General features: G+C 43.0%; 1 protein-coding gene across 2 annotated transcripts in view; it reads right to left on the reverse strand.

Moving 5' to 3' along the window:
- Nucleotides 1-25,326, reverse strand: part of TBL3 (transducin beta like 3) — a 175,756-nt gene that overhangs the window by 145,188 nt on the left and 5,242 nt on the right. For both annotated transcript variants that reach the window (XM_086940511.1, XM_086940510.1), the window contains exons 2-3: nt 16,391-16,442; nt 11,174-11,269 (exon numbers count right to left, since the gene is read on the reverse strand). In XM_086940511.1, coding sequence (XP_086796637.1) covers nt 11,174-11,248 — 75 coding nt within the window. In that variant the 5' untranslated portion in view covers nt 11,249-11,269; nt 16,391-16,442. The remainder of the gene's footprint in view (nt 1-11,173; nt 11,270-16,390; nt 16,443-25,326) is intronic.

The following is a 25,326-nucleotide window of genomic DNA, read 5'->3' on the forward strand; positions in this document are numbered from 1 at the left end:
GTGTTTTTTTTTTTTTTTTTTTTTTTTTTTTTCCCCAAATTTAAGTTAGCATCATCTTCGGAACCAAATCAGATTACAGAAAAGATTTCCTGTCTGGACTCACCTACTTGGCTACCATATTAAATAACCAGCTCTCTTAACCTGATGCTCCTTTATCTTTGCCCATGGTTAGTAATAGCTCATCCGCAGCCTGAACTGACCTTATATTATGCATGCTGTTTTTATACATTACTCTCAGTGTCGCTGGGAAAATTAGTTGAGCAACAGCCCCGTAGCTTCTAAAGGCCTCAAGCCTCCTCCCAAACTCCCACTGCTTGTCAAGTGTGACCCTTGACAGGTCAGATCGAATCTGAAAATTAAATCCCTTACCACTCACAGATTTCTGCTTTAGGGCCAAGTTGAGAATAGTCTCCTTAAGTGAGTAAGTATGGAAATTGACCAATACTTTTCGCGGTTTAGTCCTTTGGGGGTTCTTCTTGAAAGGCTCTCTATGGATGCGTTGGATGTCTAGAGCTAATTCTTCAACAGACTGATCCAGGCGTAATGCATCTTTCAACAATGAGATGACAAATTGTTTAATATCTGAGCCTTCCTTGTCCTCCGGAATATTTAAGATGCGAAGATTGTTTCGTCGGGCATTGTTCTCGAGAATCTCCATCCTCTCTGCCATAGCTTGATCTTCTTTCCTAAGCGTTGTAATGTCCACTTTAGCTTGCTCTAAATGTATGGACAGACCTGTTACCCTGTCCTCTATTGACTCTGTTCTTAAAGTAAGATCACTTAGTTTCTTGTCCAGAGTCTCACAAAAACACCTAATGTCAGCCTGGTTGGCTGCAGAGGTCTCAAACCCTTTTTTTATATCAGCAGACAAAGTAGCGAACATGCCCTGTATGGAGGTCTGCAGGGAAGTGGTCATAGATGCATTATCGCAATTGGCTGATAAAGCACTAGCACTAAAAGAAGGAGCCAGTACCCTACCTTGTGTGCTATCTTGTGTGCTACACCCTTGCGTTGGAGCATCCGAGAGACCTGCAACCAAAGATGGAGGAGCCAACAGAAGTGGCGGGGCCAATGGTGGAGCCAAAACCAAGGCTAGGGGTGGGGGATGACCGGATGTACCAGAGGGACCCAAGGTTTTCAGCACAGGGACCAAACTCACAGGATCTTCAGTGGGGGTAAGGGTGTCAACCTGCTCCGCCCCTCTACCTCTATCCAAGTCTACTTCAACACCGGCTTCGGCTTCCATATTAGCATCTGGAGTTTCCGCCGCCATAGCAATTGAATCGTTGTTATTGTGCGTTACTCCAATATTCACTGCCACATCGGGACCCACACCCTCTAAAACAGTTCTCGCTGGGCAGTGCGGGGAGGAAGGTTTATCTGATAAAAATAGCACTTGAGGAATCACCTTGAAATACGACCTAAGTGATGGAGTTATCCTAGACTCTGTATAAGTGGGGCTAGTCGATTTACGTCTAGAGCTTGACTCTTTAGGCCCTTTAATTGTTTTACACGTATATGCGCGCTTAGCCTTAACCTGCCCTGTTAAGTAGGAGGAAAGTTTCTTTTTTACATTGTCCGCATTGCCAACCCCAGCAGCGACTACAGGCTTAACCCCTTCTGAGCCAGAGGCAGGAATTGGGCCAAGGCAACTAGAAAGGGAAGGTATAGTATTTGTATTTGTATTTGTAATATTTTGAGGCTGTAATCCCTTGGTATTCTTTTTCCTTTTTTTCGAATCTCTTTTTGTCCCCTTTCGTTTGTCTTCCCTCAAGTGGGGTGACCCTCCTGCATCCGGCCTGAGTGAGGCACCAGCTAAATCACCAGCTGAAAATGTGGCAAAGGACTCACCTCGAGTAGTAACCCCCCCGACTGGCACTGATCTCTCACCACCTTTGGCGTCTTCTCCAGAATCAGCAGGCAATTCTCCCTCCTCCGGTGTCTCCTCTGACACCTCAGCTATTGTGCCTGCCTCGACTGCAGGACCTCCAGCGGCCCCACGTCCTCCCGGGAGAAAGAAACGGATCTTACGGCCTCTTCGCAGCTCCAGGGCGGCGCGACTCCAAACCGGCAGGCCAGACCCCGGTAGAATCGAGGACACAGGTGAGCTCCAGCTCCGTCTCTGCCGCGATGCCGAGCACACGCCCACAGCAGCAGGGAGCACCGGCGAAGAGCACACCAAAAGAGACGCCCCTTCCAAACACATGGGGTCAAAACTGTAAAGAGAAACGGCCGAAAATGCCGAAAACACTCTATAGTTGCAAGGCATTCAGGTTTTAGAGATCTACGCGATATTATTGCACACAAGGCATTTGGAGTAAGAGGCTAGCCGTGTTCCACTAATCAGCACGCAGACGGGAACCCAGAAGCAGAGCACCACGGCAGCTCAGCCGGCTGCCGCCATGTTCCCCGACCTTGGGATGGTATCATTATTGTAAGTAAAAAACGTAAAATATACATATATGTCTATTTTTTCAGAGTGTAACACCAGACTTAAAGTTCCATTACAGAACAAATCAACAACAAAATAAGGATTATCAAAAAGAAATACGGTGAAATCATATACAAGTAAAATCGGAGGAGCATAAACTTATGAAAAAGAGCAGTGTAGAACTAGGGAGGATCAGGATCCTACAGTCTAGATTTGGCATCTGCCTTGAACAAAGCTTATGAGTTACAAAGTATGAAGAACAGGAGGTGTGGTCCTGTATCACCAATGGACAACTGCAGCCTTTAATATTCAGAGGATGACAACTAAGTATGAGCTGCAATAGCAGAAGATAGGAAACTTGATGCTTGACAGTCGAAATAGTTTTACAGAGTGGATCTCTTCTAGATTCAAATGCCTTGCATTATTTTGCCATCTAGTATTTGGGTCTTAAAATTCTGGCAAAGGTTTATATCTTTTTGGGTGTTGACCATGGGCAGGGTCTCTGAAGTCTAGTATAAACCCACAATGACTCAGTGTGTCAACTACATCTTGGGATTCTTTGTTTCCACTGCTCTTATAGTTGAGTAGAATGCTTTTGTTTATTTCATCTCTTGATTTATTTTCTTCACTGTATTGTAGTATGTGGTGTTGTGTTTTCATTCTTTTGATGCCGTCATTGACCCATTTGGTGTGTTTTTTGTGGTCAACCATGGATGTGTTTTTTTGCTGGCATCTGTTTGTTCAATATAGTTGAGATCCAATTATAGGAAGGTCTTTTTGTCTTTCGGCCGCATGTTAATTGAGGATCTTTCAAGACGATATTGAGTTGGTGTATGTCTAGTTCATTCCATTGTCCATAAGAGAAATTGTTGTTGTTGGTTTTTGGTGTCATTGAAGAGATGGATAGGTTACCTGGCAGAGATCAATCAATCAGGGGTTTGTATAGCACGGCTACTCACCCATGAGGGTCTCAAGACACTGTAGGGGGCAGGGTGGCGCATGCCGGTCCGTCTCGGTGTGGAGGTTCAGTCAAAGAGCCAGGTTTTGAGATCCTTCCTAAATTGGGTTAGCAACGCAGATTGCCTGAGGCGGAGGAGCAGGGTATTCCAGGTCTTCGCGGTGAGGTGGGAGAAGGATCTTCCTCCACTTCTGGTCTTGTGGATCCTTGGGGCAGAGGCCAGGGTGAGTTGGGCAAAGCGGAGTTGTCTGGCGAGTGTGTGAAATGCAAGGCGGTGGTTCGAATATTCTGGTCCTGTGTTGTGGAGAGCTTTGTAGGCATGTGCAAGGAGTTTGATGGTGATTCTCTTGAGAATTGGGTGCCAGTGGAGTTGTCGGATGTGTTGTGTTATTTGGCTGCAGCAGGGGATGTTGAAGACCAGTCTTGCCACAGCGTTTTGGACGTTCTGTAGTTTCCTAAGCTGTTTCTCAGTGATGCCAGCTGAGAGTGCATTGCCGTAGTTGAGTCTGCTGGTGATGAGTGAGTGGGTGACCGTCTTTCCGGATTCTGTGGGAATCCATCTGAATGAATGCCTTTTGAAGCAGGCAGAGTGTGTGGAAGCAGGATGAGGACACAGAGTTGATTTGGTGGTTCTTTGAGAGCGAGGAGACCAGTATGATGCTGAGGTGGCATGCATGGTCTGTGGGGGTAAGAGAGGTCCCTAGTTGAGCATCAGGCAGCTGTCTTTTATCCAAGTAGCAACAGCCTTCATTTGGCTGTGAAAGTTGATTCTGGCAGCTGTGGCTCATTGGTGAGGGAGAGGATTAGCTGGGTGTCATCGGCGTAGGAGACTATGTTGAGTCAGTGGCTTCTGATGATAGCTGTGTGGGGGCCATGTAGTAGTTGAAAAGGGTGGGGCTCAGGGAGGAGCACTTGAGCACTCCGCAGCTGATATAGAGATGGTCTAACATGCTATTTTTTATACCTGTTATTGTGGGATGCTGCCTCTATCTTATCCTAAATGTGATTGTCTGAGTCCTATGCGACATCTTGGCGACATGTGTGTACTCAAGGTGTATTTGATTGGCCTCTCTGTTTTGCCCACCTATGCATCTGTCCTCCCTGGGTCTTTTTGTCACATTTTTGGGGGGGATCTTGTATGAGGCCATTAAAGCGTCAAATTCTTTCTTTCTTTTTTAAAATTTGGCATTTTAGATTTCAGTCTGCCTTTCTATATTTCTCCATCAACCGTTTTATGGGTCCTGTATATCTTAGGCTATAATGATTTCGGCTGTTTGTCCATCAACTTCCTCTGGTCTCAGTGTCCTGTACATGCCAATACAAACGGTTTCATCTTTTGTGTTTCGACTTCAGTGTGGCGATTTGTGTTTTCAACGTAAAAGGCTTCGTTTTTATTTTACTGGAGTCTCTGTTCGGCTCCGAAAGCAATTCTTTCCAAATTATTGTTGTTTAAGCTTTTTCGGTATTAAAATAATGTCTTTCGGTGCCACATCAAATATCGTCTATGCGAGTTGTGTCCTGGACATTAGAATCCTAAATATGTTCCCTCAATGCCTACTAGTGTAAGATAGCTTCTGCTAAGATAAACTGTATTTTGCAAAGATCCGTCCTGCTTCATGAGCAATGGCACACCATGGCCCAACTTTGCTCCTCTTGGATTTTCAGTCTTTGGTATGAACTGGCCGCAGTCCTTGCCGATTTCAGATACATGGTCCTTCGGAAGACAGAGATGGCATTATTTGGGATCATTTGCCTGTGCACATTTTGGAGCCACTTTACCCAGAAATGAAATGGAGTATTTTCCGTGACTCTCACTTACAGAGAAGGCCCCAAGTGAAACAGTTCCACCAGAATATACATCTTCTGACACCTTATAGTCGATGTTTTCCACAGAAATAACTACTCTCCTTCACAAATTAGTACTGTCTTGGCTGCTGGTGTTCATCTCCGAGATGTTTGTTCATCAGATTTCAACCTGGATTATTCTGTAATCTTTCTTGCTTCTGAACCCAAGAGTGGGGGAAAAAGGAACATAAAGCTAGAAGTGTTGCATTTGGGCATTCTACACTCCGCCTACGGAAGCAAGCAAACAGAAAAAAACTTGAACCAAGTCATAATTTCCAGACCCAACCACTGGAGGTTCATGCTGAGTAACCGAAAATATTTCGAACAATCGTTTGCATTTTTTTCCCACAGATTCTAATCAGATTTGAAAAGGGGAGTAAAGGAGGGCAAATTTGATTATCACAGAATGCCATTCCATAAGTCAGAAGCATGAGTTTTGTGCGGATATCACTTTCTTAAGTGTAAACAGCAGAAACAGTAATGAGTAAGAAGATTAAAATAAATGACATTTAGATCTTTCAAACCAAACTTAAACACACAAAGGGAAGAGGGAAACGAATTTTAGAGTTGCAGCAACATTGGCTCCATTCAGAAAAAAAGTGCACTCCTAATCTCAAATTGTTACAGCTCCACAAACATTTACAGAGGTAAACACATGACCTACTATAATGACAATATGCAAGATATGACTTCAACATTCATGTTGAATAAGTATTATTATTCCAATTAAACATCTATCATTTAGTTAGATGTGGTGCAAATTACAAAGCAGACCAAGCAAAATCAACAATACACGTGTTGCATCATTTAGATTCATAGCAACCCATGTGGAATTCTGAGCTAAGGACAGTCATATCTAAAAGAACCCAGGCTTTCAAATTCAGGCTTCTAGATTGTGCCTGAACCTCAATTTAAGACACTGGTCTCTTGCACAAGGCTTACTGGAACAAAGACTCAGACTACCTCAAAGTTGGTGTCCCAACACACCTGCCTGGAATGCCTCAATGATCACCTCACACTTGATCCATAAACATTCCATCAAATATTTAACACATGGTGATTGATCACGGACAGTAATATGCCTCTAACTCTGGGACACACTGGATCATCGCCCAATCTAAACAGAACTGTTTAGATATTCATTACACAACCATTGGACAATCAGTCGTGACTGTGGCAGGAACATGCTTGGCAATGCTCTACCCATGCTTGAATAATGCCATCTATGTTTGCCTTTTGCGTGCAAGGAAATATCTAAACATAGTTAACGATAAAGTCAACAGATTGACAGAAAAGCAAGCCAAAAAATGATATTGTTTATCAAATAGTTCTTTTAATATTAGCAAAAAGTGTGCAAATGGAAGAAGTCCAACAGGCAATGAATACAGAATTATTGTTGTCTACAATATACCTTAAGTGTTAAAGCAAAATGTTGGAGTTTTTTTCTTTTTTTCTTTCTATCAATAGTTTAGAGAAACAAGAGCTAATACTGATAGGATAAGTTAACTATTAATCACTTGCAAAAAATCAATTCATTCTTTGAAAGGTGCTGTAGCAAGACAGGTTTCAGACCTGATATCCACCTATCTTCATATCGTACAAGACTTACAAGCCTCTTTACTTGCACACAGCAGGCAGATTTAAGGGTGGTCGGCATGCGGCCAAAAGTGGCAAATTTGAAATTCATTTATAGTCACGGCAGGTGGGCCACCAGGACTTGTTTATGTTGTGTTTGTGACTGCACAGACAGGATTTGAATTCTATTCTCTAAAAGGCCTTGTATTACTCCCAAAGTACTCCCAATAACTTAACTGTGTAAGGATGAAATTAATACATTTTAAAACTATGAAATCTAACATCTGTTTTATACGCAAAACATAGAACTATTTATGAAAACTTAGGGTGCTGGCAGTAACCATTTTAGATTGCAGGTAATTGGAGCCTGTGGGCAGCTAGGACTGAAGAAGTTTTTTAGGTATGGAGCTTTGCTGAAAGTTATGTATGGATGAGTACCAACTACAGAGATGAGTTTGGTATTCCCTGTAAGTAAATACCAGCATATTACTGACGTCATATCTTGCATTTTGTCACTATGGCAGGTCATTTCCTATTACTGTCCCTACACATCTGATCACTGTTCTCTACTTCTAACATGATGTGCACATTGGTGCTTAAACTATACAACTTTAAAATTAACCCCTTCGCTGCGGCGGCTATTCCGCCGCAGCGCTAAAGGGGCGGGGCGGCCGCATGCTGGTGACGGAGCCGCTCCGTCACCAGCCGCGGTTGAGCTATGCTGGTGACGGAGCGGTTCCGTCATGACCCGCCCCGCTCATTAGAACGCCCGCGCAGGCGCGAAATCAGCGCCGCGCAGGCGCGGCGGCTGGGCCATGACGGAACCGCTCCGTCATCAGCACAGCGCACCCGCAGCTGATGACGGAGCGGTTCCGTCATCAGCATGCAAAGGGTTAAGGGCTCGATCTCCAGTTTGGTGGACAGTGTACTCTGTCGCCACAGAGACAGTATACTCTCTCCGCCAAACTTTTGGTGTACCCATCCTATTTTGAGTAGGGCAAACCCCAAGGTTTATTCGAACGGAGTAAGATTTACTCCAATGGCCCAAGGGAGTATGGGGCGTCAAAGGCAAGCCATCGAACTACCACTTTATTTAGAGTGGGAAGTTGGATGAAATAACCTGCTGGTGAGGTACAGTATAAAGAAATTCATAAACTACCTCCAAAACATGGGAGAAAACTTCCATGATGTCTGGGCCTTTAGTTTCTACTTTTCCAAAAACAAACCCCAGCTCTGGAAGTTTGTTTTTGGAAAAGTAAAAGCTTTCAAAAGTTAGGTATAAGTGTCCATCACCAAATGCCAACTTGTAAATAAATGGTCTTGTATGAACCGTAGTCACGATGGTTCACACAAGTCCAAAGAGTTCACTGCAAGGCCAGCTGTGTACTCTAAATTTAGCAGGTGGAATATTACTCCGTCTGTCAACCTCTAAATCATGGCGCAAGTTCTCACTACTGTGCCTTAATTTTTATTGGTTTTCAGATTCCTAAACCAATAGCTTTCTGTAACTTAAAAGTCAATAATGTTTCAGTTTTAGCCTAACACATGAGCTTGAATCACTGTGACATTATTGTATTAGCTTTGATGAAATGTCACTGGTACCAAACAAGCTTCTCTATAGATGCCAAAAGTCGACAGATGAACGTTTCATGAAACTGAACTTTACTATCTACTAAGATCAATGCTAAAGAAAATAATGTTGCATTTTTCATTGGACTTATGAGTGACAGGATTGTTGTTCTAAACCCTTCAGTTGGTGATTACTAGATTATATTATAACAGTGTTCCAATGATTCACTGCATCCCCCACTTTGTGTTCGTGCTTTAACCAAACTGCTTTTGTCGGGCCAATCAACAGAAGAAAGCACCGCAATTGTTTTGCTCTCAGCTACTTTGGCATTCTGAAGTGTGTACAGGTTAGACCAGAGAAGCCTCTTATGTGGACAGAGGTGTTGGCTGGACTACAGACAGTAACGAGACCTGGCTCTGGATGGAAGGCTCCCAACTAATGATGATGAAAAAAAAGGAATGGTACCCTGGGTACCTAGGGTCTGGGAGCTTCAGAGGGTCCCCTGGGACCTCCTCTCACTGGGACCATGTCACTGCCCTTGCAGCTGGCATGCCCCAGTGAGGGGAAAAAATTACAAAGTCGACATGGCAACCTGCCTGGGTGCCATGCCAGCCAGCACCACCTGAAGGCATAGATAAGTCACCCCTCTAGCAGACCTCACAGCCTTAAGGCAGAGTGCACTGTACCACAGGTGATTGCAGATCTGCAGGAGTAGATATGAAACTACAATATTAAGGTCCATTCCATAATATTGTGCGTGGCAGTGAAGCCATAGAGATTAGATGGGCTGCAAGCTCGACAACTCGAGTTCCACAGCAGCATGATGGATATTCTGAACCCAGGAGTGTTTGGTACCAACAACTCCTCTCAATAACTCCACACTGATGCCAGTGTGAGATTTATTGTAACATGTACTCAGAGGGTACCACAGAGGTGCCCCCTGGAAACCTACCAACCCTGTGTGGTCTCCGACCAGCTGTAGGCAGCCAGGCACCCCCAGACATGTTTATGGACCCCTGGGTAGAGAGCCCCTGCTCTCTGGGAGCAGAGACAATGCAATACCTGGTTAGAGGTGCCACACCTTCTCCCCAGGATGGGTTAGTGCTTGAAGGGGGAAGCTTCAAAGACCTGCCGCCGTTATAATGAGACCCACAGCCTCTGCTGCAAGCAGCAGACAGCTGTCCCCGTTTTACACCCTCACTTTGGGCAGGAAAACCAGTAGGAAAACTTAGAAGACTAGGCGGTGTGCCCACCTCTGCCAACTCCAAACCTATGGTGGGGGAGGCAAGCTGAAGCACATCTTTCAGTCCCGCCATCCTGAAGATGGGGGGACCCCTCCAATCAGGGCTAGGCCTTTGCCCCCTCCCACAAAAGGGTGGCATAATAGAGGATGTAGTCACACGAGGTAAGGTACCCATTGGCTCTACCTGCTACGCCCCTAAATCGAGTATTTAGGTTGCTCCCCCAGACCTGGAACTCAGATCCGCGATGACCTAAGAAGAAAGAAGATATCCATGCAGAGAAGACTGAAGACGCTGACTGCCTTGACTCCAGCCTTCCTAGGCCTGTCTCCAGCTTCTGCGAACCTGCGACCTGTCTTGCAGCCAGCGACCTCTAAAAAAACCCTGGGAGGACTGCTGCCTTCGATAAAGACTCCAATCTCCTGTGCACCAAATGCTCAAGGCCAGAGTCTGAGCGGCTCACCTGTGCAGTGAAGTCTCCCCAGCGAGCCTGACCACGTCCAGTGTTGGCTGATCTCTCCTGATCTCCACGGCAGCGCCTGCAGTGTGTATCCAGAGACTCCACAGACAGCAACCGGCTCCGGTAGGAAGACTCTGACATCGAAAGGCACCCCTGGATCCAAAGCCACTGGGCCTTGGTGAGCTGAACCGACGGTACCCCTAAGACCCCCTACATCTCTACTTACCTGTTGTCGTTGGTCTCCCTCCTGCAACCTCCAGTGCAATGCCTGCATTCTATTTGCCAAAAGAAGAATCTCCATTGAAAAGCATTAGGCACCAGATGCTGAAATTGCACCCGGCCGCCCCTGTGCTGATGATGGTGTATGTTTGGTGCTGCTTTGTGCTCCCCCAGTTACTCCCCTACACCCCCCCCCCCCAGTACTGGTCCTAACCCCCAAAGCTTGGCCCATGCAACCAATCCACTTACCTACAAGCAGTGTGGCTCCGGGCACACACATTCTCCATTGAAATGCATTGGACCGAGCTCCGATTTTGACCTCTGTACCCGGCCACTTCTGTGCTGCTGCAACTTTGGTACTCACCTGGCCCTGGCCCCTGCTGACCTTTCGTACCGAAGACTAGAATTGCAAGTGTGTTACTTACCTGTTTAACCGCAAAATTGTATTCCACATAGGATAACATTGAACTGTTCTGAAATTCTTGTGTCGATTTTTAAAAGTGAAAATATTTGTATCTGAAAAAAACGTACTTACCTTCTTGTGTAGATCTCCTTTTTGAGTCGGGTGTCCATTATTGGTCAATGTTGTGCCTTAGATATCTTACACTCATCTGTGTTAGGCCTAAGGCTGCTCGCCCACACTACCCCTAATAGAGCACTTTGGGTTTTACATTGAGCCCTGTACACTTTTGAGGAACCCCTGGACTCTGCACGGTATAACCACCTAGTGGCATACCATATACAGGGCCAGCTTCCTACAGCCCTGAACTTCAAACTTCCAAGATTTCTTAAGAAACATCTTTGAACTGTAAAAGGTTCACAACTGGAAGATTAGTAATAGGCACTATGTAATTTGAAATGGATTCACGCTTACCTGTTCGACACTGTGAACGACTGCTCCCGTTGCAATCTCAAGTACGTTCAGCTTCATGCCACACATGCAAAACATGTTCTTGCCATCTTTGCTTATCTGCAATGGAATAAAAAGCATGTGTGAATGAAGAAGATGCCTGAAAGAACATAAATACATATCCTAGTGCCTGTCAAGGCAGCTCACCAGCAAATTGATACTTTTCTAAAGATAGAATAGGAGCATGGCATCTAAACTGGAGGTGCAGGTACCAGGTGGGTTTCATTGAAGGCCATCCCCAAATGTGAGTCTTCAGCAAAAACATGCCCATGGAAAACTCTCTACAGAACTCTCTACTTAGATGCAGAAGTAGTTAAAAATTTACTTTGGAGACAGACGGAGATTTAAAGCTTATCGACTTCATCTACTTTTAACACACCAACTCTCAGTTGTCTCCAGGTTTTTCCTTGCTAAAAGTGTGTTCTGCCTGTTGCTTTGGGCTGCCCCCAGTGGCTCCCTTTATACCAGAGGCAGCGGGGTGTGGTGTCCTCATCACCACAAGTTGCATTTCATGTATGCTACTTACCCCAACCACACAAGTACCGTTTTTTAATTCCTCTAGCTCCTGATATCCCTCAATTGAGTTCAAATGGATGTCGAGAGGGTGTGGTCATCCGAGTCTTTGAGGCAGTGCTCTGTGCCTGGATGCTCTCTTGCTTCCCCGTCTCACATATGGTGTGGGAACTGGTGCTGCTTTAGCTGCGCCTGACCCATAAATCATCTCCTTCCTTGTTACGTGGCTAAATCTAAGATATTAGTGGCGATGCATATGCGCTACTGAGAGGGCTTCTGGGGTTGTCAGAATCCAAAGAAGCAAATCTGCGAAAAGCGAGGACAGTTGCTTATTTCAAGCACTGACCTCCTGCGCCTCAACCGACAGTTGCAGTGCTCCAAACCCAGATCAGTGGATTGTGAAAGAACTGTGCCAATGGTTGGGGTAATTTCACTGACCTTATATTCAGGCCATCCAAAATTCAGTCCACCCATCTAGGATTGGACAACTAGACTAAAGGCTGTGTCCTTGAAATTCAGAAACATCAATAGATAAGGTTTTGTTACGTGGAGCAACATGTGCCAATAATTCTGCGTTCTGACCCAAGTAGCTAAAAGGAAGCCACAAACATATCACCCCACCATGAGATGAAAGGAGGCCACAAACCGAGCGCTGAGTTCAACTTCAATGTCTGACTATTATCGCCCCAAATCCCAGGCTGGACGCGAAGCTCTCAAAAGGGCGTGCACATCTGACAGCACATCCTTCAGACCTTTCCCAAAGGGGAGAAAACATGGATGGCTTGCCCTGGTAGCCTCTGCAAGAAGGTGGTTGGAATAGAATACAGATGATGTGAGTAGGCAGCAGATTGCAGGACCGCATAAGAGAGTGGAGTGAAGACTACTAAATAGCCATAAAAAATGAAGATCTGGCTGCTGGATGCTTCTGGCATAGTGCAGCAGGAGATTTGGACTCACGCATCACTTTTCTTGATTTTGCAGTAAACTCAATTAATGACTAGAAAATGAGGGACAATTATGCTGGTGTTCCTGGAAGGCATGTTATGAATATTTGAGTGTGTAAGAAGGTCTTTTGGTTACCCCATTATATAAGAGGCTGTATGATTAGACTGGGATTCAGTCTGAAGGACCAAATGTGCGCTAATATGGGAGCCTTCTAAAATATTATCATAGGATCATAACGGTCCGCCAACACTTAGAAATCAGCTCTCCAGTACATCTTTGACTTGAAGAAGAGCCTTGGACCAGTTATCAAAAAATTAATTTAAAAAAAATCCCTCGACACCCTTCAAATAGACCAATCAGAGTTAAACAAAATCCTGCTCTAGCATACTGTTCTCAAAACGATTTTGAAAAAATAGATAAGATTACTGTTACGGTTAAGTGACAGGGATAAACTGAAGAGCACACCGGTGCTACAAGCAGTGGCAACATCCTATGTCGATAAACATCCACACTGCTTGAGCCCTCAACCTCATCTTCATTGCTCAATTAGGAAAGCTTGCCTTAAGCAAATCACGGCTGCAAGGTTGATGGGCCTTCAGAACAAAAAATTGAGCCTTAAGTTGTTCTCTCTGTCCAAGATTGCTAATTGCAGACTCTGTGGATACAAATCTGAGTCTTTCAACCATTTGTTATGTTGTTGCCCAGTGCGGTTACATGCCCAGCGCATCTTGTTAAAGCTGCTTTTTCTTTTAATCTCATAGAATAAGAACATGTAACGAGGCTATGAGGGAGCCAAGTGATCTGGGCAAATTTAGCAAATTTATCACACCCTTATACAAGAACTCTTTAAGGAACATTATAAACCTAGCTAGATCTAGCCCAGAAAAGACAATCCTACCTCAGTTAGCCATTGACTGCAAGTGGTGAGCAATATCTATGTATCATATACAATGGTCACTTCATTGCTTTTCCTTATGATCTTTTAATGTTTCAGCACCGCTGTATTTGATGAGCTTTTTAGCCACCATTAGGCACACTACACTTTTGTGTGACAGCTTATGAACTTGTTACAACTTCAGGCCCCTCTTAGAGTAGCTGCACTTTCTGGTTATTTTACCTATTGCGTCTGCTGCTAACTTCAGGTTTTAACGTACCGTCCATGATATTTCTTAGGGTCCTTTCTAGAATTTTGTATCTTCACAAGCATGCTTGGGCTAGTAGTTATATTTCAAAGCTTTCTCCTACTGCATGCAACGTACCCTGCAAGACACTTACAAAAGACTGATTTTGATGTATGTTTTTTGTTTACATTATTTACTGTGACGTCTTCCTTCTTTTTTTAATGTATAATATATATTACAAAGATTTTAATTAGTCGTACAATAAAAAACATGACAACTTGTGATTACAGAAAACGGACATTAAAAGCCTCTTCAGCTTTTCCCCTACAACAATGTTTAGCAATGATTATTTTTTAGAAAAGAAGCAGTTGCAAATGTGAATATGTGGGTTAGCCTGAAACTTGGCAAAGCCAGTCTGTACTGTGCTTTCAATTCTGAAGTGTGCACTGATGTTCATTCTTGTGATTCCTGTGCTAGAAAGAGTACCACTTACATAGAATGCTTCTGATCAACCCTTTGGACGCACTTCTACAGCATGATACATGTTATCAAGGCTTTTGCTGGAGTAAAACTCATCACAGTACAATCCTACAGTGGGTGGCTAAGAGTGGAAAAGCAATGCATCAGATTCTCTGGTTAATGCAGCATATTTTCCTGATCGTCTGAGAATCAGCAATAGAGTGTGATTAAACACGGTTTGCCCTGCTAGAGTATGCAGTATAGTAAAAGTGTGCCGTGTATGTCCATGGTCCTGCAACAGACTGATTCCGATGTGAGTAAAGGATGCGTGTGGTGTATGTTCCTGGTTCTGCGACTGAGTACAGGAGAGGGTAGGTAATTATTGTAGGTGTCTGGAGCCAGCTAGGGTATGCAATAAAGGATGCCTTTGGGGGCTCATGGTCCAATGGCAGTAGATCATAAGTGTTGTGTTCTACTGGTCCTGTCAGTGGTACAGGTATGTTATGGTTTCAATAGTTTCCTTTGGATGGGATCTGAAAGGCGTATGTATGTGTGATTTTGTTTTTCTTACAGTTTCAGTAATTCCGGTTAATTCAGGTTGGGTTTGATGCAACCATAGTGTGAATACTATATCTGACTTTCCTACCCAACGTCTTTTAGAGTACCGTTTGTGTTTTATTATTTTCCAAAGAAATAAGATATGCCATGATCTGCTGTTGTGATTTCTTCCCTACTCTGCTCATCCTACCTTAAGAGATCACACAGAATGTTGGTGACTGACTGTGTACCTAGGTTGACAGAGAGAGCGGGCTGAGCAGATGGGATGCTGCTCCTGATGGGGCATTCTTCTAAGTAACAAGAAACCGGTCTCCTAAAATAAACCTACATCTTTTTTTATTTACATGGACTGGCAATCTGAGGTATGCTTCTTAAGAAGAATCTGAAGAGGTGACACGTTAATGAAGAGAAGAGTATTTTGTCGGTAAAGGAATTGGATTTCAGTTGTGTGGGTTGACAGTAGACTTTACAGAATGATGTAGTTCTGATTAATCTCATATCAGTTGGATTATTGTTCCATGATTTCTTATAAATGTGTATTTTGAGGGTATGGGATGCAGAAATAACATTGTACTGCACTTTGATTAAAGCAAAGAGGTTAAGGGGAAAGATGTAATACAAACACACAAAGAGGAGATAGGATAAAAAATGTGTTCCCATGGAGTGCAGACAGAAATAGAAAAACGTAGTTTCATGATTGTAAGTAGTGGAAGAATACAACTCATCAAATCTGAAACATTGTAGAACAGCTATGATTCGGGAAGGGATAAAAACAAGGGGAGGAAGGAAAGTAAATATATGAGAAGCAAGCAAATAAGACTGACAAGAAAGCCAACACATGATAAGCAATGGGCTGACTCGAATGGACGGATTATGAGGGGGCAGGGGTTTTCCAACACATCTGTGAACCCCTATTTGTGCAAGGGTCAGAATTCCAAGATGTGCTGAGTTTACCACACCCAGTAATTAATGTGTGCAATAAAGTTGCACTATGTTAATTTCAGAAGGTTAACCTTGTCAGAATTAACTGGGGAAAAGATTACGGCATTTCCGGTGACGTTGATTTTGGTGCAGTAGGCACCAAAATAATTATTAACTCCCAAAACCTTGGAATAGATGCAATTTATCACAGCCAATAAATTCCAAACCCCAAGGAGTCCGATTTTATGGGGAGTTATAAACAGCATCTATGCCTCTTGAGCACTCCTATTTACGGCCTAAGTATGGCATTACAACAACAGGTCTTTCAAAACGAACGCAGCTACAGCTGTCTGTAGACAAGACCTATAAAGCAATAATACTGTGCTCTCAGTATCGGGGTGAGGTGAACAATGGAGATCTAAGTTTCGTAATGGTTGGATCTCCCGGTGCATTATATATCCTAGACAGATCCCAGCATATTCAGGTCTGAATTAGGCAGATGTTACTTTTATCCCAGAAAGGATGATCCTACCTTGACTTTTACTCAGAATACAATGCCCCAGGATGACCTCCACTCACCTAAAACCACGAGTTAAGCTACACTCAGAACATTTGAATTCAAATTCAAGTGGATGAAATTGGTTAGTACAAGCCAGAAACATACCTGAATCTTCCCTCCTTTGTAGAAAGGTTCGATTTTTCGCGACACGGCATAGCTGTTAGGAAGCAGACACAGGCAGTCAGTGTTTAATAATGGAAAAATACAGAACATGTGATCACTTGAAAGTTGTACTAATAATAAATGAAAAGCTGCTTTTGTATAGTGCTTTAATTCAACTATTCCTAAACACTTCAAGCCATCTGTATTTCAAGTGCTCAATTTACTGTTCTCAGAAGATCCAGATATCCAAGTCGGCTGTGCTGAGATTCAACCTCATGGTATTTCTGAGCAACGAGTGTTTAACTCACTGATCCCTCTTGTGGCTTAAGCAATAATCTACTAAATATACCTCTATGTTGCTATCAATCACAAGTGATTACCCTGTAATGAATGAAACAAAAAAGCCAAAATATATTGAGTCTGCTTTAACCCACAAATTCTCTACGAAATCATAAAACACATATCACCTTGTGCTGGTTAAGAACATCTACTAAAATGTGCTGAGAACTTCCGGTCCGCCAAATTCTCAATCTGCATGCTAAATTTTGAGTTGGGACAACTGCCAGGTTTACGCCGACAGAACTAAAGTTTACTCAGTCAGCGTAAACCCTGCTCCGAAGGTCTGAGGAATATAGGCCATCAGAGGTAAGTCATCCCATCGTGCCCTCCCTATTTAAAGGTGAAGGTCGGCTGGCTTTTTCCTTTTTACTGTCACCACCAGGCAGAGCCAAAAGGTATCCCCTTTGGGACCTATTGGTTTTGCCAATGGTTCTAGCAATATGTTACTGTCTATACATTGCATATTTTAAGGAAGTAAAGAATTTGAATGTGTTAACATTTGTAAACTATCTTTGCTGTAGTGCTATTTTGTACTGTGACTGGAATTGACTTTACTAAGTGTTGACAAAGCCAAGAGGTCTGTTTCTAAAAAAAAATGCACTATTGGGTTTTCCAATGCTTGTATGGAACACGTGAGTCGAGTCGTATTTAGGTGAACAAGCATATTCTGGTTGAGGAAGGGTGTTCATATTGACACACGATTGAGAGCTCTGAAGAGGAGGCCGAAGGAAGTGAGTAAGTTGGCCAGAACAGTGTTCAGATGACACACTTATCCAACCCTTGGTCTCTCTCCAGTGGCCACGAGTTATGGGCACTTATGTATTATTTGTAATTACCAATTATAATATTTTACAACAAAACAATTGTTGTCACTCATTTGTATCAAACTTCTAACAAGCACTCGGACACCCAATAGGTTTGGCTTGTTTTAGTCATATTTGTTGTTGTATAGTATGTCTGAATGCAATGGGAGAAAACTCATAAAGAGGCACTAAAGTGCTGATCAGGGGCACAGGATTGCATTTCATATGTTTCAAGAAAAGCACTTAATTTCTTAAGCAGAGACCTAAAAATTGTGGTGCTGTAAAACAGCAATAATAATAATAATTCCTATTTGTAAATCGCGAACATATCACCCCTTAAGGTTTTAAGGCGCTGTGGGCTGTCAGGGAGATTAAGTGAGCTATTGCCCAGAGTCACAGGGTGCTAAGCTGAGCTGCCGCTGGCGATCGAACCATGATCTCTGCACTCCAGAGTCAGCCGCTCTGGCCGCTGCGCCACACTGCTCCCACAGTGGAATCGTTGGAGTCTAATCTAAATCTTATAAAGCCGAAAGAAGGAGTAACACTTTGCTCCATGGCAGCACTCACTCAGTAGCATCTATTGGAGGGCAGGAGCACAGCTGGAGTTACAGCAGAAGGGGTTAGGCCCTCAGCTTTCTTACACTAAATGCATGACTCCTTCCTCTGATGCTTGACACTCCAGGCCCTTATTGTAGGTGTCGGGGATCTCGGTGCGTCTGTACTCCTTTAGAGGTAGAGTTGCAGTATTCGTTCCCCAGCAAAGTTGATCCAAAAAGTCATGAAGGTCATTTGGTCCCTGTCAAAACATATCTAAATATCCCAAGTTTCACTGGGAGTCAAGAGCAAAGGGAGAAACATGGGTGAAAGACAGCAACATGAAGTGGATGCGTAGCGGAAGCAATAAGGAGGGTGTGGGTGTAATTACGAACAATGAGAGTAGGGAAAGAAACAAGAGGGCAGATAGAAGCAACACTGGAGTGCAGGTGTAGGGAAACAACACATAGTGGGTGTGGGGAGGGAAGCAAACTAACAAGGAGAGAGAGAGGAACTTAAAGCGGGCCAGGAGAAGCACACAAGCAAGAGACAGCATTCGACACAAATGGGGACAGAGAAGCAGACCAGGGAGAAAGCTGGAAAACACATGTACTCTTGTGGTGCCTGAATAATGGGCAGGGGAAGGATATAAGTAATGCGTCCATGCTCTAGGGAAGAGACAAACAAAGAAGAGGAGGGAAAGCCCACATAAGCTAACAGATAACAGCAAGAAAATGAGAGTGACAACTGGAACCGCGCCACAAGACTTTGAAACACTCCGCAAACCAGGATTTGAGGTACTTTGTTCAGCAGGCCTAACCTGGTCCATGTATCTGGCCGGTGCTCCTTCGCGGTCAGCTTGAACTTTTGACTTTGTCCTGGTCCAGCATGACCAGATAACCACACTTGGAGCTTTGGACTTCTAGGCACTATTTTCACTTAACTTTGAAATTGCAGATCTTCAGTCCTACTGATTGGATGTTTGAGGTTTTGCTCTCAAATTATTTATTAAAAATTGAACTATACTTTTTCTAAATTGGTTTGACATTTTTCTTGTTTTGAGTTTTCACTTAATTACCGTTTAAAGTGCTGAATACGTACGTTACACATAGCCTCTTAGTTAAACCCGACTGCCAAGCTACCAGACAGTTAAGCACAGGTTAATTTGGGGTTTGCTTGTTTCACCCTGACAGGGATTGCCACTGCTGTTTGAGCAGGATTTCACTTCCCTTAACCAGTAACCCAATTTCCTACAACCCACATCTCCTGTAGCTGGTCCTTGAAGCAGTATATCCGAGTTCCTTGTTTCATCATGACAGGTCTGGCATTCTCTATGCCTACAGACACCCTATTGATTTGCCGGTAGACAATATCACAGACCAGATTTACAAGTTTAGGATTAGATTAGAATAAGGATATTCCATAGAATGCTACAACTCCCCACAGCTGCGTCTTCAGCTGATGCCCCCACTGAATTCCGAAATACACTGTCAAATCCTCAGATCCCGAAAGTCCATTAAATTTCATGAGCAACCTTCTGATCTCTAGGGTAGCCTTAAATATTGTTTACTGAATGTCCCACCAGGTAGCCCAAACAGACATTGTGCTCTCCGACACCTGGTCCTTGTCCTCTCAGGCCTAATACTGGACAACTATACTATGCTGTGCAACCACTGTTACAGAGAAAGAGCTTTTGAAGAGGCTGGGATTATTTCTAACATTGCCATCATATATGCACTAGGCTAAGAGTAGTTCAAGTGCATACTTCGGGGGTGTGGAATTTAATAAACTATCTACTTGTCCGTGGGGCAGGTTGCTTCATAAATCTACTTGTCCCGTAACAAAATCCACTTGTCCCTTTGGTGTCATGTAGTGCGGCGACAATTAATAGCAGCGATCTCATTATATAAGAGCTCTGATATAGCATCTCCGATTATGACAGGGCTCATACTATTGTAGTGTTTGAATACTTGCAATCCCCTTATGTTGCCACGCTTCCGCAGATCTATACTGCGGCTGAAGGTAGTGGTAGGCAATAGTTCCAGGGTTAGAATGCCCTTTTGAGTCTTTGCCAACCTACTAACTTGCATGTTTTAAGGGTTTTCAACAACTCTTCTCTAATCTTTTACCATACTGAAAAATGTTGGAAATTTACTCCTGACAATGGCAGACCTAAACCTTCGTTAGAGTTGGGAAAAAAGGGGTTGGAGGGAAAGTGAACTTGCAAACACTCAGATTTTCGCATTAGCAAATCTACACATTCACATTTGCTCAAGCTAAAATGTAGTCCGCAAAGACTTCATTTCTAAACTTTTACAACGCATATGACTTTATCACGCATGCCATTATAACGCAAATGCATGTGTGGTAAAGTCATATACATTGTAAAAGTACATTATTAAAACATCAAATATATGTTTGTATATATGTGTACTTATATATATTTATTTAAATATACACATGTGTTTTATTTAATTAAAAAATGTCTTTTAAATTGCATTTATATTATTTTTATTTATTATTTTATTCTACTACCCTTTACACCCTAAAAACGAATCCCACCCAGCTCCCTTTAAATACCCCTGCACCCCATAATCATAACCCACCCTTACTCCTTAAAATTCCCCAACACCCTTAAACACTAACCTATCTTAACCCTATAAATATACCCTGTAGCCCAAAACCCAAACCTATCCCTAAACCCTAAATATACCCATGTACCCCAAAACCCAAACCTAGCCCTGAACCCTAAAAATACCCATGTACCCCAAAACCCAAACCTACTCCTGAACCCTAAAATACCCCTGTACCCCAAAACCCAAACCTAGCCCTGAACCCTTAAAATACCCCTGTACCCCAAAACCCAAAACATACCCCTGAACCCTAAAAATACCCCTGTACCCCAAAACCCACACCTAGCCCTGAACCCTAAAAATAACCCTGTACACCCAAACCTAACCCTAAAATACCCCTGTACCCCCAAACCTAGCCCTGCACCCTAAAAATACCCCTATAAATATACCCTGTACCCCAAAACCCAAACCTATCCCTAAACCCTAAAAAATACCCATGTACCCCAAAACCCAAACCTAGCCCTGAACCCTAAAAATACCCATGTACCCCAAAACCCAAACCTACTCCTGAACCCTAAAATACCCCTGTACCCCAAAACCCAAACCTAGCCCTGAACCCTTAAAATACCCCTGTACCCCAAAACATACCCCTGAACCCTAAAAATACCCCTGTACCCCAAAACCCACACCTAGCCCTGAACCCTAAAAATAACCCTGTACCCCAAAACCCAAACCTACCCCTGAACCCTAAAATACCCCTGTACCCCCAAACCTAGCCCTGAACTCTAAAAACACCCCTATACCCCAAAACTCAAACCTAGCCCGAACCCTTAAAATACCCCTGTACCCCAAACCTAGCCCTCAACCCTAAAAATACCCCTGAACCCCAAAACCCATACCTAACCCTAAAACTACCCCTGTTCCCCATAACCCAAAACTATCTGAACCCTTAAAATACCCAAACACCCCAAAACATATACCTCAGTACCCCAAAACATACACCCCTATACCCATACTTACCTTATCCAAACATAAAAAAAAACATGCTTTTACCATTCATGCATTTACAACGAATTTCATTGTAAATGTATGTGTGGTAAAAGCATATAAAATGTAATGCTATGCGTTATAATGGCAATGCGGAGTCATGGTACTTTCGTAATGAAAGTATGCGGAGTGATGGTATGCGGAAAGAAAGTTGTGGAATAATGGGTGTTTACCCTCCCCCGGTAAGTACATTGGTGGCACGGCGGCCCACATCTCCAGCAACATACTCATATTTTTTCACCACCCATTTGAAAAATGCACAGGTCTCTCTCGTTGATGGCCAGCACCAAGATACACTTTTAGACACACCTCCCGCCACAAGTTCTAGAATTGCGAACTTTAGAGCTGGGGAGCTACGTTCGAATCTCGGCATCAGCTCAACATCCTGTGATTCCAGGCAAATCGCTTTGTCTCCCCGTGCCTACCACAAATGAATGTGTTCTTCTGTAATGTAAATTGTGCTCATGCCATGTTGTCGAGTTCGCGCTATATATTATTGCAAGGAAAAATTAAGTAGGGAAACTCGAGTTCACACACTACTGAACGCGCACTCCTAAGTGCATCAGCAGTGCACTGTGAATCGGAGCATTTCACAGGCCTGTCACAGATAAGAAATGCTATCAAAACGAAATCCAACAAAACAATATACTTCTGGCCGGCAGCAATTCATACCCGGACAACATCGGGCCGGGCTGCTAGTATACAATAAAGTAGTTATGCCAAAACCCATCAAAGTTGGAGATTTTTTCCTGAGCCAAGTGGTTTCCTTACATTCCTGGACACTTCAACCATACACAGAGACAATGTCTGCAACTTACAAGTGATCTTCAATGCAATTCTCACACCTGTTCGGATTGGATTACAATAAGAGCATGTATGTAGGCCTACCAGCAGAACTTTCAAAGCTCAGGAAAACCCAAAATGTTGCTGTCTGACAAATCTTTGCTTTCAAAGGCTCCAATCGCTTCAGTGTATGAAGGAAATCCCTGATAAACAAAGAAGATGACATCAAAGTCCTAACCTGCAAGCCTCTCATTGGTCAGGAACCAGACTACATTTTGAAAAGGTTTCCAACAACAGTGAGCTATATACCCCAGATCAGCATCCTTGACTTAATACTTGACCTACTGTAAAATCAGGTACACGTGTTTGGGAGGTTCAGAAAAGTCTTAAACTCCTCGGATTCACTATTGCTATGAACTTAAATGACGGTTGATCAGGCCATTGACTGAAGCAAGTTCTGGCTTCCCCTCCTCCCCTTTTTCGCCTCTTGAAACGCCCCAATCCCTACCCTCGACTCACTTTTTAGAACTGAAACTGACTCACAATAGTATTAGCACTCCACATATACTGTGAAAAAAATGTCGTCCTTGCTGTGCATTACCATGGCTGTTGTTTGCACATAGAATGCATTGATGTACATGACAGTAGAATACAGGCATGTTCATTACTAACGTTGACCTTTCAGCTTTAGGCTAAACTTCTACAATAAGTATGCTCAGACATAATCTGTTGCACATATTATCAAGCAAAAACTGTGATTTTTCCACTCTCTTGAACATTTCCTACTAAAGTTTCCATAAATCTCAACAAATTCATTATTTGACATCCTATGAAACAAATACAAAAGCCGGCATGAGCAAACTTCTCCTCGTTCCATATGCTATCAGGTATCAAAACGGTACAAAAGATACTGGTAATTAGAGTTGGGTAGAGCGGATGGGCCTATTTCTAGTGGGAGGTTGAGCAATAAATCTCCGGCTAAAGGACTGAAGAAAAGTAAATGTTCAAGGCATTACACGGTTCAGAATAAATATTCCAAAACTACTTGATTAATCAACTAGTTATATCATAGGTAGGGACATTAATTGGTTAGGAATGGGGATTGAAAAATTACTGGGGATTATTTAGGGACATCTCTTTGTTCATGTTGTTTGCCTTGTTATTCAGAACTATGACAGGGATTCTTACATTATTTGTAGGAGAACAGAACCTTATAAATATTACCTTGTTGTTTAATACCAATACTTTTGTGTGTATTGATTTTGAGGTTCCGGGCAGGGCTCCTAATTTACCCCTGCAGAAGACAGATTGTCTGACACGTTTATATAACCCCTAACACACTTCCTTACACAAATTTAACTCGTTGGAAGTGGCGAGCTAGTTTTTCTTTTCTCCTAAAAGAGCATAGTGTCCTTTTGGGGCTTAGGAAATTTACCAGGTGTAACACCGATAATTCTGGGGAACACAAACACCTGGTAGTAAAGCAGAGTGATATTGATTGGTGGTAGTGTCTTATACAGTTTGCCTTCCTTCAAAATAGTGTAACAGGTCACATTTAAGTACTCTAAAGTCTTCCCTGTCTCAATACCATGGGGTTTACCCCAGAAATCAATACTTTGTCATCATTATTTAATGCGGACATCGAGATCCTATGAGCAAGTCTTTGCTCTGTAATAGAACAATAAGCAGACAACACCAAAAAACTTCAAAGTACCGTCACCTTTAAAAAAAAAATGTTTTTAAAGTCTATTGGAGATTGATGAACAGAAGATACATAACAAAATAAAAAAACCTAATTCACAAAAAGTTGTGCATGTGCATGTTGAGGAAATCTTTAACTTTAGTATAATCCTCTAATAATTTCAGTACCACATGCATAATTATTTACATCTGGAAATGTAACTGGTGTGCGTTTACAGATGCTACTTTTGTTTCTCCAAGTGGAGTCATGTTTCCATTTTTTTTTTAAAACACCTCCATCCTGACCAATTTGGGGGTGATTCGTCCCCCTTTACACCATGGATAAGGATTTACTTCGGCTCTTGATAGGCATACATCTTCAACGGTATGCACTGTGCAAACATGCATGTCTATAGTTTGTGAATGTCCCCTAATTCTCAAGTTTAAGTAAGGAGGCATCTCTGCTCTGGAACGCTCTTGTGGGGACATTTGCTGAATAGTACAATCCCACCACCTTGAAAATAACAATTACGAGTGTACATTTGTGAATCGAGGTATTTGAACACTACAGGTGTCAACCAACCCCTTCTCACAGGGGAGGATAACTCCCCCCTAGAAACTAATATCCCTGATGAGGGTTGGATTAAACACTTCAGAGACATCTACTCAGACCACTATAACGCTGAAAACAGGGCACAGGAAGCGACTACTATTCCAATAGGGAATTATTTGCACTTTGAAGTTGAGGAAGTATTAGCTGCTATTGATTGTACCCTGACTAAAAAGGCACCGGGACCAGACGGTGTTCCTGCTGATGCCTTTAAATGCTTCCCTAACTTCTGGTCAAGACTGCTTTGCAGGGTCTTTAACGCTTTAAACCGTGACAATATCCCTAAGTCATGGAAAACAATAATTATTCCTGTTTTTAAAAAAGGAAATAGGCAGGATCCTGCATGCTATAGGCCAATTTCACTGATAGACTCCTCAGTTAAGATTCTAGGGAGAGTCATATTAGTGGAATTGAATGAATGGGCCACTGAGAACAACATCTTGAGTAATGTGCAATATGGGTTTAGACCCAAAAGAAGTACCCTGGATCAGTGTCTCAATCTCCACCTGCTGATCGAGAAATACACCAGGGCTAAGGATGGGTCCATGTACCTCGGGTTCATGGACCTCT

Source organism: Lissotriton vulgaris, chromosome 10 (assembly GCF_964263255.1).
Source record: "Lissotriton vulgaris chromosome 10, aLisVul1.2, whole genome shotgun sequence".
Lineage (NCBI taxonomy): Eukaryota > Metazoa > Chordata > Amphibia > Caudata > Salamandridae > Lissotriton > Lissotriton vulgaris.